This window comes from Arachis ipaensis, chromosome B7 (assembly GCF_059453495.1).
Source record: "Arachis ipaensis isolate K30076 ecotype BB chromosome B7, ASM5945349v1, whole genome shotgun sequence".
Classification (NCBI taxonomy): domain Eukaryota; kingdom Viridiplantae; phylum Streptophyta; class Magnoliopsida; order Fabales; family Fabaceae; genus Arachis; species Arachis ipaensis.
The window spans coordinates 42,617,495-42,635,800 of NC_142442.1; the positions used below are offsets into that span (position 1 = coordinate 42,617,495).

An 18,306-nucleotide genomic window follows, 5' to 3' on the forward strand; every position below is an offset into this window, starting at 1 on the left:
GAGCTCGCCCCCGTGAATATACACCAGTGAGGGTATTGGATATGGATTATGATTATGATCATGATGATAATTGGGAATAACTCGAGTTGGAGATCACGACAGAGGGACAGTCCAATGGTTAGCTACCAGGACTTGTCAGGTTGGCTATATAACCGACAGATGATATCATCAGCCACTAAGAAAGGCATGCATCATATGCATCTATGTGACATTGTTTGGGTGTGTATATTGTACTTGGTTTGCCTTTGTGATTACTTGTGATTATCTGCTAATTGTTCTACTTATAGTAACTGTTTGTTTGTGCTTGAACTTTTCTACTTGTGTTTGTGACTGGGATTCTGTTGGACCATGGTGATTGGTTGTTGGTTGGACTGTTTGGGTCTGGGGCCGTGGTTGATCATGATTTGGGCCGAAGGCCATGTTGGTTGGTGTTTCTGGTTTGGAAAAGCATGAAAGGCTAATTTGGTTCAGTTTAGATAAACCCTTTTGAAAGGCTTTTGAGTTTTTAAGAATTGAACGGTTCCTCTTTCAGAAAAAATTTCAGATTTCTCTTTTATAGTAAACCGTTGTTTTTTAAAGATACATAAGGCAGTTACCAATCACTGTAATGATTTTATCTCGCGTATCCTATTATAGTAATCCTGCAACCCTACGGTGGGAACCCTTTCGAGGATGATGTTCTCACCCCCCTACAATTTTCCCTTTCAGGATTGGACACAGAAGTCACGAAGAGATTATCTAGTTGTTGTCGCGATGCTTTGTATTGCTTTAGTTATTGTTTATTGTTTCCTCGCCTTTATCTTTATACTTTCTGTAAGAGGGATATGAATTGTATTGGTTAATGCTTGTAAAGTTATTTAATATACATATATGTATAAGTATGTACTCTTTGAGAGTTTTTGTAAGTTGTATTGTATGTATGGATGTACGTTACATAATAAAACTACTTTGGAGCGGTGTTGCGGTTCAAAATTTTAAACAGGCTCATATTTTAGTATTAAATAGTATAAAAATCGTCATAATGTCCGAGCTATCAGAGTCACGCAGCCAGAAGCGTGAGCTTTGGTAGTTAGGGTGTTACAAAGGACACCATTACCTAAAAGCCACTTGTTATCCCCAACACTGAACTTCATCAGAAAATCATTCCAATTCCTATCAAATGCTTCTTTTGTAAGAGAGTTCCATACAACATGACTCATCTAGGGTACAATTTCTTCATATCGCTTGTAGCCATTTAATTTACTTTGGACCTTCTTCATGACATGCTAAATATACCACCGGTGAATAGTGGTGGGCATACAAGCCTCAATAGTCCTTTGCATTGATGTACATTGATCGGTAAAAATTTCTTTTGGAGCATTGCCTCCCATGCAATGAAACCAACATTTAAATAATCATTTGAATGATTGAATATCCTCGTTTTTCATCAAAGCACATCCCAGAAGTGTTGATCGGCCGTGGTGATTCACCCCAACAAAAGAATCAAAAACCAAATTATACCTAAAACAACGACACATAAACAAATCATGTATACATTAAAACACTATTTATATACACCGAAATGAAGTTCAAAAAAACACATAAACCAGAACAACAAATTACATGTTTGTATTGTAAGTGGTATTGAATGAAATAACATCTCCAAAATACTCACAAGCAACCCTGCTTCTTGCATCGGCCCAAAAAGCAATCTTAATTGATTGATCAACTTCAAGTTCATGCTCGAAAAAGAAATTCGGATTCTTCTCTTTCATTCTTAATAAGTATTTCTCAAATTCTTTTGCATCCTCAAGTTTTGAAATATTCTGTACTTCTCTCATGATGTAATTTCTCACATTTTTTTCAATAAAACTTAATTCACGATGACCCCCTACTGCTGCAATAAATGATTGATATGTTTTGCTTGGTCTGATTTCGGCTTCCTCGTTATTCTCAATTGTACGTCGTACATGCATGCTTAGTTCATTGTGTTGTTTAAGCATCGATGCTTGATTTGGAAAACATGGATGTGAATGATGTAACACAACCTTCGAATTGATCTAAATACCAACATCCTTCAATATATGTATATAAATTCTTGTAGGACAATTTAATCCAGTAGAGGAATTTGTCTTCTCAGTTGGAGAGATGTTCGATTTCCATTTTTCCTATCTAGTACATATAATCAATTGGTTCTTAATTTTATTTCTCTTCTTATTTGTGTTCCGAATCTTCGTAGAAAAATCAGCAAGTTTAGAATAATCTTTGTAGAATTTTTCAGCTTCCTCAAACGTCTTGAAAGTCATGCCAACCTTTGGAACAAGCTGTTCATCAACATCCCACAGAAACTACATAATATACTAAAATAGTTTCAAAATAAACCATATTGCAAACTAAAATACATCGAAACTTGGACCGAAACAAATTCATTAAAATAAAAAAATTATAAACTAGTGACAAACCACATTAACTAGATTCAAACCACACCTCACCACTTTATTCGATAAAAAATAATAATACAATTCGCCCTGGTTCAATTTAAAGTTGGAAACTAAAATACACTGGAAGAAGTCCAAAGTACACCAGGTTTTTATTTAAATACACCGAAACTGAAAATCGAACAAATTTATCACAATACAATAATAATTCAAATTCAGAACTTGTACATTACATTCAACAATTCAAACCATCAACAATGATAAACTACATTATTTACGTATTGAATGATAAAATCACACCTCAGCCACTTGATTCAATTCAAAACAATAATCCACTTCGCTCTGGTTCAATTGACAGTCTGAATTTGAATCATTCATTATCTTCCACAACAAAATAGCTCTTCAAACCTGATTTCACAACTTGATTTCAAAAACTTTGATCGAAATCTTCAAAATCAATTAAAAGAGCGTTGAACTTGAATGAAGAGAACCCGAAGAACGAAGAGAACATAAAGAAGAAAGAGACGTAGAGAACGCAGAGATCGAACACAAAGTAGAGACGAAGAAAATGTTGAGAAAAAACAAAAAAGGAAACGAATCTGAATGAAAAAGACAATTATAAATTTTGCTTGCTGATTGAAAGGTTAATTAATGGCGCCCGGAGGAATATTATGTCAAAGTTACTTGGTTGGACTTATTTAAATGATTTGGAGTCTTGGATGTAAAAATTAATTGTTTAAAAAATTTACTGATTAAAAAATAAGGGAAAATTAGATTTTTGTTTCATTCTATAAAACATGGACACTTCGCTGAGTTGTCGTGTCCGCATGTCGGACACATTTCGGACACGACACTCGTCCGACATGCGTGTTTGCTGTGTCCAACCATGTCTGCTTGGACACACCTAAATACCATCACGTGTTAGCGTGTCTAGTCTTATTCTTAACATATATTTTTGAAATAAATTTAGATATAGTATATATTATTATTTATTAAAACAAAAAATATTTTAAATACTTGATTAATTAAAATAAGATTAAAAATAATTACAAAAATTAATTTATATTTTAATATTAATAAAATATCAAAATATCATTACGATTTATCTAAAAAATAATTTAAATTTTATATGTATGTATGTCCTCGTGTCTTATAAAATTTACGTGTCGACGTATCCCGTATTGTATCGTGTCTCGTGTACATATTAGTGTTAGTGCATCATAGATTTTATTCAACGGCAGACGTATTAAGTGCTTGTTTGGACGTCATTATTTTGATAAAAAAAAGATCTTTTTTCAATGAAAAAAGATCTTTTTTTTATTTTTTAGCGTGTTTGGCAAATTTCTAGTAGTAAAAGTAAAAGCACTAGAAAAATAAAAAAAAGGATCTTTTTCATCTAATAAATAAACAAAAAAGTATTTTTATATCGTTATACCCAAACATAATTAATAGATAAAAAGATTTTTTTGCATGAGATACCCAAACATAAAATTATTTTTAATTTTTCATAAGATCTTTTAAAAAAAGATAACTCAAAAAATTTTTTTTTTTAAAAGTTCATCCATACAAGCTCTAAGTAGGAGGAAAGCGAAAATGAGAATTTTTTTATTTAGTATGATTTTGAAGCGGATAAATCATAAATGTGAAATTATGGTGGTATACAAACATGAAAGATATAAATGCATGGTTAATTACTGTTTTACTATAAGTAGTAATTGCTGAGCACTAGTATTTATTGAAGGACAGGATGTGATTTGAGTTGGGTAGGACGTACATTCGTCGAGGGGAACGGGGACAAGTGCTAACCCAACACTAACCACACGCTGTGGTTAAAGGCAGGGGTAATATAGTCATTTCAGATTAGTAAGCTAGGGGTTGGTTCATTGACCCCAAAGCAAGAAAACAAAAAACGTTTCACAAGGATCATCATACAACTGCCCACGGGGCCACAGGAAAGAAAGAGAATATTATGTAGAGAGAGAAAAAGAAAATAAAAGAAAAGAAGAAAAGACGTTAATTAAACTTACGTTAATTCATGGGTTGCTGTGACCCATCATTGTTAATAGCTTGCGTGCACTCCCGACTCCTGAGTCCTCAGCCCTCACAACTCCTCACTCTCACTCCTCACGCACGGCCACATATTAAGTAATCATACAATCTTCCACAACACAATAACACTCACAGTTACCTTTTTTCCTTAATATAGTACTCATTTATATTTATATAGGGATTTAATTAACAAATAAAAAGTTTTAAATTATTTATTATATAAAAAATGAATAAATATTACTAAATTATTTTAAATAAATAATTTTTTAAAATTATTTAATAAAGAGCAATGAAAATTTCTAGTATTTAAATATTTTTCTCGTAATTTATAATTTAATTTGTCTTATTAATCATAAATCATTGAAAGATGGATTTAATTTGTTTGTATGTAATTATCGTATATTTTATGTATAATTTTAAAAATACATATAAATATATGATATTCGTAGTGTTGAATTATAAATAATAACATTTAAAATAGTTATTAACATATCGCACATGAATCAATTTGGTTTTTAGAAAATTTAACGCTTTAATTTGGTCTTTGAAAAAATGTGACACATAAAAAACTTTACTTTGCATATCGATGTCTAACAGATGGCATCAACATATATAACGTTAAAGAAAGAAAAAATATAACTAAAGTTTGTAGATCAAATTGAAGCAATGAATTTTATTTAAAATCAGCTTTCAAAATTATCTTTGTTAATCCTCTATGATAAGCAACATAAAGACCATAATATGTATTTCCCATACTTGAACAAGTGATGTTGCATGAGTCCAGAAAGCTACCTCCTTAAATCACACAAGGCTAGTTTCAGAATTCTTCACACTTCACAGTTAGCATATTTAGTTTCCTTAATCTAAATATTAATTAAGTAAGCAGATAATCCTAAACTATTATTATTTGGTCGACTTCGCTCAAGGGCATATGTGTCAATGCATGCTCTATATAATTGAAGCTCCGTTCCATCTTCTTGGTTACACACAGTTTCCACTTTCCACTTTGACTGTTCCCAACTCACGCTTCTTCTCTCTCTTTCTCTTGCACTTCAACAACACTTGCTCCTTTTCCGATTCGGATTCACATCTATCTAATTTTTAGTTTTCCTCGTAAGTTCTTCTTTCTCTACCCTTGATTCCGTTGTTCTTTTTCTCTTTTTTCTTTTTAAAAATTTTCTCTAATGAATCTCATGTTTTTTGGAGTTCTTTTCTTTGTATACATGTTTGTGTTTTTTTTTTTTTTTTTGAAATTTCCTTGTCGGTTGTACGATAATTTATTTATTTTGAAATTGCGTTAGGGTGCTAGAGCTTCAATTCTGCAGTTGAATCTTAATTTTATACCGTGAAATCACAAGGAAAATTTCATTTCTTTTTTATTCTTACACTTTTTTGGGGGATAAATTTCGTTTATATGTTTGATATTGTCTTAAGGAATTTCTATGCATAGTTTTCAAGCAAGTTACATAATTTCTATGCTAGTTTGTTTTTTAAAATAAATTTTCCCCAATATTAGTGGAAATAGGTTTTGTCTTTGCAAATAGGATTACGGGGAAAAAGAAGAAAGGCAGGAAGATTTTTTTCTCTATCTTTTTATTGATTCATCATGTTTTTTTTCTGAGATTTCAGTTAATACAGATTAATTGTTATTTGTAAATCTAAGCAATTATTTAGATCTCTGATGTTGAAAAATGTTTTTTTTTTTGCAGTATCTTTGCAAACAGATTCTATTCTTTTTAGCTGAAGGGAGTGTGGTGTTGGAATTTTTTTTCTCTCTTTTGAAGATAAGGGACACAAAGCAGCATGCGGTGGTGGCTTAATCTTTCTGTTGATGTATACCGCAAAGTCATTTCCCTGAACCTATATTGCAAAGTGATTCTGTAACTTGCGATTATTACAAATATAACCCTTCTCAACTCTTCTTAGTGTATTATTCTCTTTACTACAATCACCTCAATGGGTTCCACTTTCTTTGTTGTTATCCCTTGTTATGTCCGTCAGATCAGCTGAATCATTACAGCCCAATCTCGATTTCGGACATCTCTGTTAGATTATTACTCTTAGTTGTCTTTTTAGAATATTAGTTTTCATTAGCTAGTAGGTATTGCACTTAATCTTTAGGAATTTAAATTTCATTCACCTTTGGTCTTATTAAATTGATCAGATCAGAAACCTGTTTTCGCTGGCTTTGTAGTCTTCAGATTTCGTAAAATTTGTTTGTCATTGTCTTCTGGAACATTGTGTTCTTCTGATATTGTTGAAGGGTTGGGAAAAAGTAGTTATGGTGTGCCAAGCAGCAAGTCAAACCAGATTTCGGGCATTGAAACATGAGAATGGTACTGCAGGTTGCTCCACCATTATAGTTAGGGTTATAGCGTGCTTCCAACCTCTTAGAGAATGCCAGGTATATATGAGTTATTGTTTGTTCTCCCTTTCCTAATTTATGAATTATGTTGTTAATACTTTTGTTTTGGGTGTTCTTTTGCAGGCTGAATACTTTCGTCATCTCCTCAAGCCGGTGACGTAATAGTTTTTTTCTGCCTTGCGTTAATTTCGGGGTTACGAGTGGTGGTTTTGGTTGTTTTTTCTTGTTGGTGAAAGTTGAAGAAGTTTATAGTAAATAGTTCTTGCGTTGAAATTTTTTGTTGTAAGGTAAATATTGGATTGGTTAATTTGTCATTTATTGATTGAAATTTTGTTGATCTCCAATTCTAATTTGTTTATAGATATATGCTGATGGTTTCATGATTCATGTCTGAAAACCTTTTAGGTGATTGTTCTGGTGTGATGGGAGAAGACTGCGGAACTTGGATGCCGCAGCTGCATTTTGATTGGCAGTCACCCAATTTGAATTCTTATGGGGGGAAGCAAAATGGCATATCTGCTGCCGTGAACTCAGGCATCAATAACATGGCCACGAGGAATGAGACAATGCCAACATATGCATCCTCTGCACTACCGCATTTGCAGTTAGGACATTCCAATGCACCACCTCATGGTTGGTTTTATTGTTTGCCTCGCTTCCGACAGAGTTTTACACCTAACCCTGTCCCAAACTTAAATGCCGAAGAAAAACTCCATTCGGGCTGTGTCAAAACTTTCAGGGAGGAAACTAAACCTGGCGGTGAATCTGGTTTCCATCAGAAGCAATTCCTGGTCATCGACCAATCAGGTGATAAAACAACCCTTATTTATAGCTCACGGCTTGGGAGTCCTGTCGAGTGCCTTGCTTCTTGGAATTCAAAACTGCATGGTTCTAATAACTTGAACAACGTGAATGAGCCGTCTTTTGGAAGAGATTTGAACCATGTGGTTGGACCAACTTTAGACGGTAAAGTTGATGATGAAAATCGGGGAACGGACACTGAAAGTGAGATGCATGAAGATACAGAAGAAATCAATGCACTACTTTACTCCGATAGCGAGGGTTACTCCACTGAGGATGATGAAGTTACTAGCACTGGCCATTCACCGAGTACAATGACCAGTCATCATAACCAGGAACCAATTAGGGAAATTGCAGAAGAAGTCGCTAGTTCTGCTGGAAAAACAAAGAAGCGGAAGCTGTACCAAGAAAATCATGCGGATGAGCATGTTATGGATACAGCAAGTTCTCTGAATCTGAACAGACCCTTAAACTTGGGAGACGATGCAGAATCAAGATGCTCCTGTGGCAGCAACAGTCAAGGGTTAAATGACGAAATAAGGTCCTTGTTAGGCAACAAGAAGATGAGGAAGGAGAAGATACAAGAGGTTCTGAGCATTCTGCAGTGCATAATTCCCAGTGGGAAGGACAAGGAACTTGTCGAGCTTCTTGACGAAGCCATAGGATCCTTGAAATCCTTGAAGATGAAGGCCAGAGCTCTCGGACTCGATGCCTTCTAAGTAAATCTTTTCTTAACAGGATTACTTGTCACATTATAATTTATATACTATATTAGTTACGTTTTGAGTTCTGGTGTGCAAAATAAAGCAAGGCAACAGTGGATTCTGATGGAAATTGGCTACATTAAGGTGAGATCACATCTTTCAGCAAAAAGAGTTCTGAAGTTTGAAGTGTGAATTAATTGTTAGATCGAATGCAGTCAGAGAATGAAGTCAAGAACTCCAAGCCTTCAAATTAAAAGGCTTTCTTCTACTTGTCTTACCTGTTGCCTAATTTGTTATTCTGTGTGTTAAAAGGAGGAGGGGATCTGAGAATTCAGTATGGTGCAAAAATATTAAGAAGAAAATTAAAGGAAGGAGAAAATGTGAAATCATTATTAGTCCATTTTCTTGGGGGTTGGAGAAAGTAGCACTCAGAGTGTGGCATGGGGTATGAGCTGTAATTTTGAATTGAGAAGACTTGGTGGTGGTGGTTGATTTTCCAAAAAGTGACCCAAAAACAAGTGTGCACGCGTCTTGGCTGTTATGGGCCCCAACAGAACCCTTCACTCCCTCCTTCTTTTTGGATCCATGTCATGTTTCATTCATTCATTCAATCCTTGTGTGTGGGTTCTTGCCTTTTTTTTTTCCTTCTGATCTTTAATGTATAAAAAATGGTATCACTATAGCCAAGGCAAAGCACCTTCTCTCTTTTTATGGTGACCGGTACAACTCGTTTGAGGGTCCCTTCTCTCCTCTCCTCTCTCTCATTCGCAATATTTTCTACTGTATTGTAAACTATGGCTTGTGGGAAACACTGATATTTGTGTTTTATGCTTCTGATTAATATTTATTATTATGGGTTTCAGTTGTTGTGAACCATAATTGGTGTAAGCACTTGTTAAAAGAAACGGATGATGATATGTTGATGTATTGGTTGGATGTATGATTTTCAAAGTTTTATTGTGTGTTATTGTTGTCCTTTTGCTAGTGTAGTTACGTCGCATGCACGCATTTATTATGAGAGAGTGAAATATATGCTTTTTAATTAATTTATATTTTATTAATTATTGTTATTATTATTTGGATGATTGATTCCTATGCCCGTGAGATATATATATCATATATGAAAATGTAAAGTCTTTCTATTTATCAAAGGGGAGAGAAAGGGTGTGGTGATAGCCTGATAGAGTGATAGGGGCATGTGGGGACCACAGCGTTGAATTATTACAGGGGAATATGTGAGAGGGAAGGGCACGGGCGTGGATATGGTGAGTGGTCAATAGTCATGGTTGGTAACAAACAAAAGAGAGAATCTTTGTGCAGTGTTTCGTTGAACACTCCTTTGATATGCAATATATTTTCTACAGTGCAAAGGGCAAAGGCCACGCCATTCTTCTTCTTTTCCTTTCTAAGTGTTTAATGCATGGTTCATATGGGGATCCTATATTCCTATCGGTCAACAACCAGTTAATCTTTGATTATAGATAGTAATATGGTTTAAGTAATTTTTTATTTTTTATTTGCATAAAGTATGTGTTATGTATTTAGTGATACTGATACGTCTTAAAACTATTTTTAACATGTAATTTTAAGCAATTTTTATTCTTTAACATTTGATTTTGATCAATTTTGTATTTATTATTTCAGGGGTAACCAATTACTATTTTTTTTCAAATTATTAAGTTTATGTCTATTATACTCTCCTTTACTATTATGGTCACAATTTTTTCTAGCTTCTTTTTTCCAATCTTCCACCATATGACCATAAACACTCATCTTACCGTTGCCTCCACCACCACATTGTCGTGGGCACGACCAACCATCCTCCTCCTCATTTAGAACCTCGATCTTGTGCGATAAAACATCAGTATTACTTTCTTACATATTTATCACATATAAATTAAGAAAAAATATAAGGAACAAATTCTATATGTAACCAACTTATTAACATAGTAGCCAATTTTTTAAAAAATTCTGATTTTAAATTTTAAAAAATTAGTTTTACACTTAAAAAAATATGTGTCCTTCCACTCCCTCACTTATCTTCTCATAGTCGTAGTGGAAGCATTTTCTGTTGCCGTTTTGCGTCTCACTTAATTGTCGGATTGCATCGTGTCACTGCAATAACCATGATGTGTCGGCCTTCCTGCAACTCCCATAAACGTAAAACTCGCAGTGTTTTTGCTTTTTCCACTACGTTTTGGAGCTCTCCTGTCGCCAAGTTGTGTATTCCGTGGCTCATAGAAGTGCCACCCCACTACTAGTTTTTCTCATGGACGAGTGGTTGGCATCAATTCTCCCTCAAAATTAGCCACGCTAAGTGCAATCCACAACTCTCCTGCGTTCTGGTCTGAGTGTTTGGATCACAATCAGTTTTGTAGCGTCCATGGCTTCATCAGTTAATGTAGGGGACTCAAATACAGTCGTTTTGTCTGTGAATTATCCTGCTCTTGAAGACAAGTTTGAGGGTGTTAATCTTGCTCCTCGTCAACATGATGATCGTGTATGTTATCTGATATTTAAAATTTTGGATGATTTTTTTTGTTGGTTTAAATGTTTATGTTTGGGTTTGGATGTTTATTTGATAAGGTTTTGTATGTTTATGTTGTAAGCATGTTGGACGTTTCAATATGAATGTGGATAGTTATTGGTTGTTAGGTTTTGGATGTTTATTTTTGTTCTTTTTGAATGTTTTTGTGTCAATATGTTAGTTTTCTTTTTATTTTTTTTATGGATGTGTCTTTTTTTAGTTGTGGGTTTTTTTTTAGGTTTCATGTGTTTAGGTTGCACGCATTTTGGATGTTTTTTCTATTGTATAATGTATGTTTTTAGTCTAGATTTGGATATTTATTAGTTGTTAGATTACAAATCTTTCTGTTAGGTTATGTTTGGATGTTCTTTTTTAAAAGTTTAGGTTGTTATTTTCTTTATTCTTTTATGGTTGTCTTATTTATTTGGTTCTGTATGATTTGTGGATGAGATTTCATATCTTTATATAACAGGTATTTTGGATATTTTTGTTATATAGTGGATATTTTTAGTATGATTTTGGATATTTCTTAGTTGGTTGATTCCATATATTTTTTAATCCTTTTTTGGATGTTCTTTTTCAATGTTTTGGTTGTCTTTTCTTTGTGTTAGCTAATGGTTCACATTTCGGTTGGTTTGAATGTTTTTTATATTCAGTTTTCATATGTTTATTTAGCAAGCATTTTAGATATTTCCTTTTGTTAAATACTGGATGTTTTTAGTATGAATTTGAATATTTATTGCTTGTTAGATTTCAGATATTTCTTGTAGGTCATGTTAGGAGTTTTTTTTTCAACGTTTTGGGTTTTTTCTTTATACTTTCTAGTAGTATCTTTTCGTATGTTTATTTAGCCGGTATTTTGGATGTTTCGTTTTGTTATATATTGAACGCTTTTAGTATGATTTTGGATGTTTATTGGTTGTTAGATTTCAGATGTTTCTGTTTGCTCGTCTTTTAGATGTTTAATTTTTGGTTGTTTTTTCTTTGTGTTTTTCCGAATATATGTTGGATGTTTCTTGTGTTATGGTTCTTCGATGTTTTTTTTTGCTATGGGTTGGATATTTATTAAATGAAGTTATTCTAATTAGATTAGATTGTAGGTGCAAGAAGTTACAACCATTATTGAGCAACATCTGAAACCGTCTAAGAGAATAATCCAATTTTGACAAAAAGAATTTGAAATCTTGTCAAGGAAACTAACTAAAAACCCAGAAAGAAACATCCAAAACTAAAATGAAGCTTCTAATATTTTGAGCAAGTAAAAATCTAAAACTACAAAAAAAAAAAAACAAATCTAAAATCGTCTAAGATGATCATCCAAGTTTAACAAAAGAAACATCTGAATTCTTGTCACTAAAATTTTCAACGAGTAATAAGAGATACTTGTAAAGCTTAACATAAAAAAGCATCCAATAACCTTTAAAAAAACATATATTAAGAAACACATGGAAGAAAGTATCACATGTCCGTGAATAAAGAAACAACAAAACAAATTTCACGGCAAACATAGAAAAATTTTTCAAAACAAACATCCAAAATCTATTGCAAAGATAACGCTTATACAGGAAGCATAACATCCAAAACTCTTACCAAAATAACATCCAAAACTCATGAAAATTTGAGTCATGTTCCCTCCAACGAGAAAATTCAAAAAAAAAAAAAAAAAAAACAAAAGAGCGTAACCGAGTCAAGGCAAGCGGCGGTGAAAAGTTTCCTCGCAATGAGAAAGAATGCTGTGTGTAGCAGATAGATGATGCTGTGATGTGAGCTTTCCTTTCTTGCATAGTTCACGGTGTTGGGCAGCTGAGTTAACGGAGGCGATGGTGATGGGGCAGCACGGCGCAGTGAGGCGCCTTCTGCGGGACACGGCGACTCTGAACGTGACTCTAAACGTCTAAGTAACTTGGGGGAGGAGGTTCTCTGACATCAGTGATACGTAGGGGAAGGGATAGGGTTTTGTGGTTTTTTTTTTTACTGTAAATGAGAATGAAAGTGAAATTAGGATTACTCTTAGTTTAGGGTTGTGGATTTTTTTGTTGGACTTCTTTTGCAGTCCATATACTAGTTGCCTGTAGTTGACTAGTACCCTAGTTGGTTAGCTAGCATAGTTGATAAATTAAATATTAAAAGATAATTTTTACTGCATCTTATGCCAAGTCTAATTTACACCTTAAAGTCTTAAGGATATGCTTTCATTGGAGGTAAAAGTTCTTTATGAATAAAGTTTATATGTAAACTCATCTTTGAAAATTATAACTTTTTTTTATCCCGTATCCAACTAATTATACTCTAAAAAAGTTATTTTTTTATTGATTTCTATGGGAGTCCTTATACTAATTGATATGTGGTCAAACATCTAAGGCCATAACTAAAAACTCCAAAGTTTGTTCCAAAATCTTTATAGGGCAAAAAACCATTATAAGCCAATGCCATCTAGAATTTACGTATATAAGTCAAACTGGAAATGGTTTCAGTAATGCGCCAGAACGTATATTAATATAAATCGAACCAACGTGGTTCGAACTGCATTTGTTAGTAATTCGAACCAGTACAGTTCGAATTACATGTTGACTGTTGTTAATAAATCGAACCAAGATGGTTCGAACTTCAAGTGCATATAATTCGAACCAGGGTGGTTCGAATTATAGAGAGAAAGCTGACAAAGTAATTCGAACCATCCTGGTTCGAATTAAACCAACCATAATTCGAGAAAAAATTAATAATTTATTAAAAAAAATTATTAAAAAATTTATTAAAAAAATTAATAATTTAAAAATTAAAAAATATATATTTTTATTTCATACGTTAAAAAAAGCTAACAAAATATTTAATTACGAGACTTCTTTAAAATATTAATGAGCTATCAATTTGAATTCCATACAATACTTTTCTGTCCATTTTTAATAATTCATGAATATTTTTTAATAAATTTTTTTAAATTATACTACAAAAAATATTTTATCCTATGCAAAACAATTTAAAAAAAATGGCTTAAAAATGTTAGGAGTACTATAAAAATTTGTAATGTTATAATAACTTAGGTAAATACATGTATGTACTCAAATTTTAAATAAAATACTCTACATAGTCAATAATAATTTAGAAATGAAAAAAAATATTTTATTCCATACAAAATAATTAAAAAATATATTTTATTCTATACAAAATAATTTTAAAAAATGGCTTAAAAGATGTTATGAGTACTATAAAAGTTTGTAATATTCTAGTGATTTAGGTAAATACATGATAAAAATATTTTTTCTTTAATTTCTAAATTATTAGTGACTATGTGAAGTATTTCTTTAATGTCCTAAGTCATTAGGACATTACAAATTTCTATAGTACTTCTAACAGTTTTTAAGCCATTTTTTAAATTATTTTGCATAGAATAAAATATTTTTTTGTGGTATAATTTAAATAAATTTATTAAAAAATATTCATGATAATTTTTTAATAAAATTATTTAAATTATATGGTGAGATATTACATGATTCGAATTACGCATAGGGAAGTTTGAATTACTCTGATTCAAATTATATGGTGAGCAATTCGAATTCTATACAATACTCTTCTGCCCATTCTTGATAGTTCATGAATATTTTTTAATAAATTTATTTAAATTATACCACAAAAAAATATTTTATTCTATGCAAAATAATTTAAAAAATGGCTTAAAGGATGTTAGAAGTAATATAAAAATTTGTAATGTCCTAATGACTTAGGACATTAAAGAAATACTCCACATAGTCACTAATAATTTAGAAATTAAAGAAAAAATATTTTTATCATGTATTTACCTAAATCACTAGAATATTACAAACTTTTATAGTACTCATAACATCTTTTAAGCCATTTTTTAAAATTATTTTGTATAGAATAAAATATATTTTTTAATTATTTTGTATGGAATAAAATATTTTCTTTCATTTTTAAATTATTATTGACTATGTAGAGTATTTTATTTAAAATTTGAGTACATGCATGTATTTACCTAAGTTATTATAACATTACAAATTTTTATAGTACTCCTAACATTTTTAAGCCATTTTTTTTAAATTGTTTTGCATAGGATAAAATATTTTTTGTAGTATAATTTAAAAAAATTTATTAAAAAATATTCATGAACTATTAAAAATGGACAGAAAAGTATTGTATGGAATTCAAATTGATAGCTCATTAATATTTTAAAGAAGTCTCGTAATTAAATATTTTGTTAGCTTTTTTTTAACGTATGAAATAAAAATATATATATTTTTTAATTTTTAAATTATTAATTTTTTCTCGAATTATGGTTGGTTTAATTCGAACCAGGATGGTTCGAATTACTTTGTCAGCTTTCTCTCTCTATAATTCGAACCACCCTGGTTCGAATTATATGCACTTGAAGTTCGAACCATCTTGGTTCGATTTATTAACAACAGTCAACATGTAATTCGAATTGCACTGGTTCGAATTACTAACAAATGCAGTTCGAACCACGTTGGTTCGATTTATATTAATATACGTTCTGGCGCATTACTGAAACCATTTTCAGTTTGGCTTATATACGTAAATTCTAGATGACATTGGTTTATAATGGTTTTTTGCCCATCTTTATATATACGCATTATTGGGTGTTGGATAGAATTGAAGTTTGTATTTGGGTTTAGATTGCCGAAATATCAAATCTCTATGATATGGATCAAATCTCCTTTTAACAATGTGTTCAAATTAGTTTTCAGCTATAGATAATAATTCCAGAAAATAGAAAACTTAGCTGTAATGAACTAAATGAATGAAAAAGAGTAAAGTGAATTTTGTATTGAATAGAAGATCTCAATCAATTATAGTAACTAACAAGATATATATAGTTATATAGTTATACTTGACTAGCTAACTTTAGAATCTACCACTAATTGGTCTAACTAATATACAGCTGTCATATTTACATAATCGATTTAATAAATTTGTGATAAACTTCTAATATAAGAAGTAAAAATATTTTATACACCAACAACCCCCTTAAGCTAGGATTGTATATGTTGTACAAGCCTAACTTACCATACAAAGTTTCAAAAGGTCATTGAGATAGAGATTTAGTAAAAAAAAATCTGCTATCTGTTCTCTCGAAGAACTTGAGGCTTCCGTCTTGCACTTTTTCGCGTATCTTGTGACAATCAATTTCTATGTGCTTTGTTCTTTCATGAAACACTGGATTAGTGGCAATATATCTTGCTGGTTGACTGTTACAGAATAAAATCATTGGCCTATCCAACTTAATTCCAAAGCTACTCAAGATATAAGTGAGCCAAATGCCTTCACAAGTGGCTAGTGCCATGGCTCGATATTCTGCTTTGGATGAGGAACGAGCTACTGTCGGTTGTTTTTTACTTTTCTAAGAGACTAAATATTTTTCTATGAAGAAGCAATACCCTGAAACTAATCTTCGAGTGTCAGGACAAGTTTCCTAGTCAAAATCAGTGAATCCCCTTAGAGATAAATCATAGCTGTAGTCAAACAATAGTCCTTTAGAAGGGGCTAGTTTTAGGTATAGCAGGATGTGTAGGGCAACTTTAAAATGTTCATTAGTGGCACAATCCAAGATCTGACTTAGTTTGTTGACAGCATAGCATATGTCAGGTCTTGCGGTTGTAAGGTAGATCAATCTTCCTAGAACTCTTCTATAAGGTTTAACATCTTCCAAAGGTGTCCCAAAAAGTCTTCGATAGTTAAAGTAGTTCATTGGAGTGCTGGCAGGCTTGCAATGTAGTAATCCATATTGTTGTAGTAAATCTAAGGTGTATTTTTGTTGATATAGTGTTATGCCTTGTTTGCTACGAGCTATTTCCAATCCTAGAAAGAATTTAAGTTCTTTTAAGTCTTTGATCTTGAAGAGGTCATCAAGCTTCTTTTTAATGGTTTGAATTTTATTGATGCTGTCCCCTACTAGCACTAAATCATCTACATAGATGAGAATTGAGGTGAATTCTATTGTGATAGACTTGGTGAATAAGGAATAGTTTGCCTTCAATTGAGTATAACTCGATTGAAGTAGAACTGAACAGAGCTTCGAATTCTATTGGCGACTTGCTTGCTTGAGGATGTACAAGGATCGTTGGAGTTTGCAAACTGTTCCTGGTGGAGCGCTTAGTCCAAGAGGCACCTTCATGTAGACTTCCTTTGGGAGATCAGCGTGTAAGAAGGATGTGTTGATGTCTAATTGATGAAGATATCCGTTTTTACGTGTAGCAATAGCTAAAAGAACCTGTAGTGTTTTTATCTTGATAACTGGACTAAAAGTGTCAAAATAATTATAGCCTTGAGTTTGTGTGAATCCCTTCGCCACTAGTCTTGCTTTGTGTCTTTCAATGCTTCCATTTAATTTATATTTTGTTTTGAAAATCTATTTGCACCCAATTATCTTTTTGTCTTTGGGAAGAGAGGTGAGCTTCTAGGTGTTGCTGTAAGCTTTTAACTCAAATTTGATTGCTTGCCTCCAGCAATCATGTATGATTTCTTATTCATAAGATGTTGGTTCAGGATTTGTTGAGATAGTAATAGATAGAGCCTTGTGTAACTGAGAGAGTGAGTCATAGGACATGTAATTTGACATAGGATACTTCGAAGGGGATGATTGGATGCAAGGTTGGGAGATGGTGGTGGGCATACATTAATAATCTTCTAAATAACTTGGTTATGCCTTTCTCGTGTGGATCTTCTCAGAACAGCAGTTTCACCAGTGATAGATTATGTGTGAGATAATATATCACTGTCATGAGTAGTGATGGTAGTGGTGTTCTTATTTGTGTCATTGTTTTATGTTTCAGATGAATGATATGCATCAAGTTATGAGTGTGTGAAAGGAGTGTTAGATGCCATGTTAGGAATAAAAAAAATTATCTAGAGAATGAGAACGTGTGCAATCATCATCATGAGATATATTTTGAGGATGCATAGGTAAATTAGAGAGATTACTATCTACAAATGTGGAATTTTGAAAACTAAAATAAGGAAAAATATGTTCATAGAAAGTAACATGTCTACTAACAAGAAATTGCTTACTATGTATATCCATAAAAAGAAAACCTTTAGTGCCAGATTGTGATCCTAAATAAATGCATTTTCTCGACCTTTTGTCAAGCTTTTGTTTATGTGCAACCAAAATGAATGCAAAGACAAGACAACCAAATACCTTAAGGTGTTGGAGATTTGGCATATCATTGTAAAGGAGTTGATATGGGCAAGAGTTCTTAGAAACAGAGCTAGGCACTCTATTTAGGATGTGGACAACATGAGCAGTAGCATGCTTCCAAAAATTTTTTGGCAAATGTACTTTGAATAAGAGTGCTGTAGTTATGTTTAAGATCTCTTGATGTTTTCTATCCACCACCCCATTTTGTTGAGGGGTTTCAACACATGAGGTTTGGTGTAGGATTCCTGTTGATGCATAATAATTTGCCATTT

At 32.4% G+C, this 18,306-nt stretch overlaps 2 protein-coding genes across 2 annotated transcripts; one reads left to right on the forward strand and one right to left on the reverse strand.

The window, feature by feature from the left end:
* Nucleotides 1-1,394: 1,394 nt before the first annotated feature.
* On the reverse strand, nt 1,395-1,955 carry LOC107607050 (protein FAR1-RELATED SEQUENCE 5-like). The gene is made up of 2 exons (XM_016309039.1): nt 1,603-1,955; nt 1,395-1,500 (listed from the first exon to the last, which is right to left on the reverse strand). Exons 1-2 carry the CDS (start codon nt 1,953-1,955, stop codon nt 1,395-1,397), a joined length of 459 nt encoding a protein of 152 aa, XP_016164525.1.
* A 3,155-nt stretch (nt 1,956-5,110) lies between these two features.
* Nucleotides 5,111-9,287, forward strand: LOC107608854 (transcription factor bHLH143). Its single transcript, XM_016310604.3, has 4 exons — nt 5,111-5,579; nt 6,176-6,870; nt 6,955-7,118; nt 7,237-9,287. Exon 4 carries the CDS (start codon nt 7,254-7,256, stop codon nt 8,349-8,351), a length of 1,098 nt encoding a protein of 365 aa, XP_016166090.1. The 5' UTR covers nt 5,111-5,579; nt 6,176-6,870; nt 6,955-7,118; nt 7,237-7,253; the 3' UTR covers nt 8,352-9,287.
* Nucleotides 9,288-18,306: the final 9,019 nt, after the last annotated feature.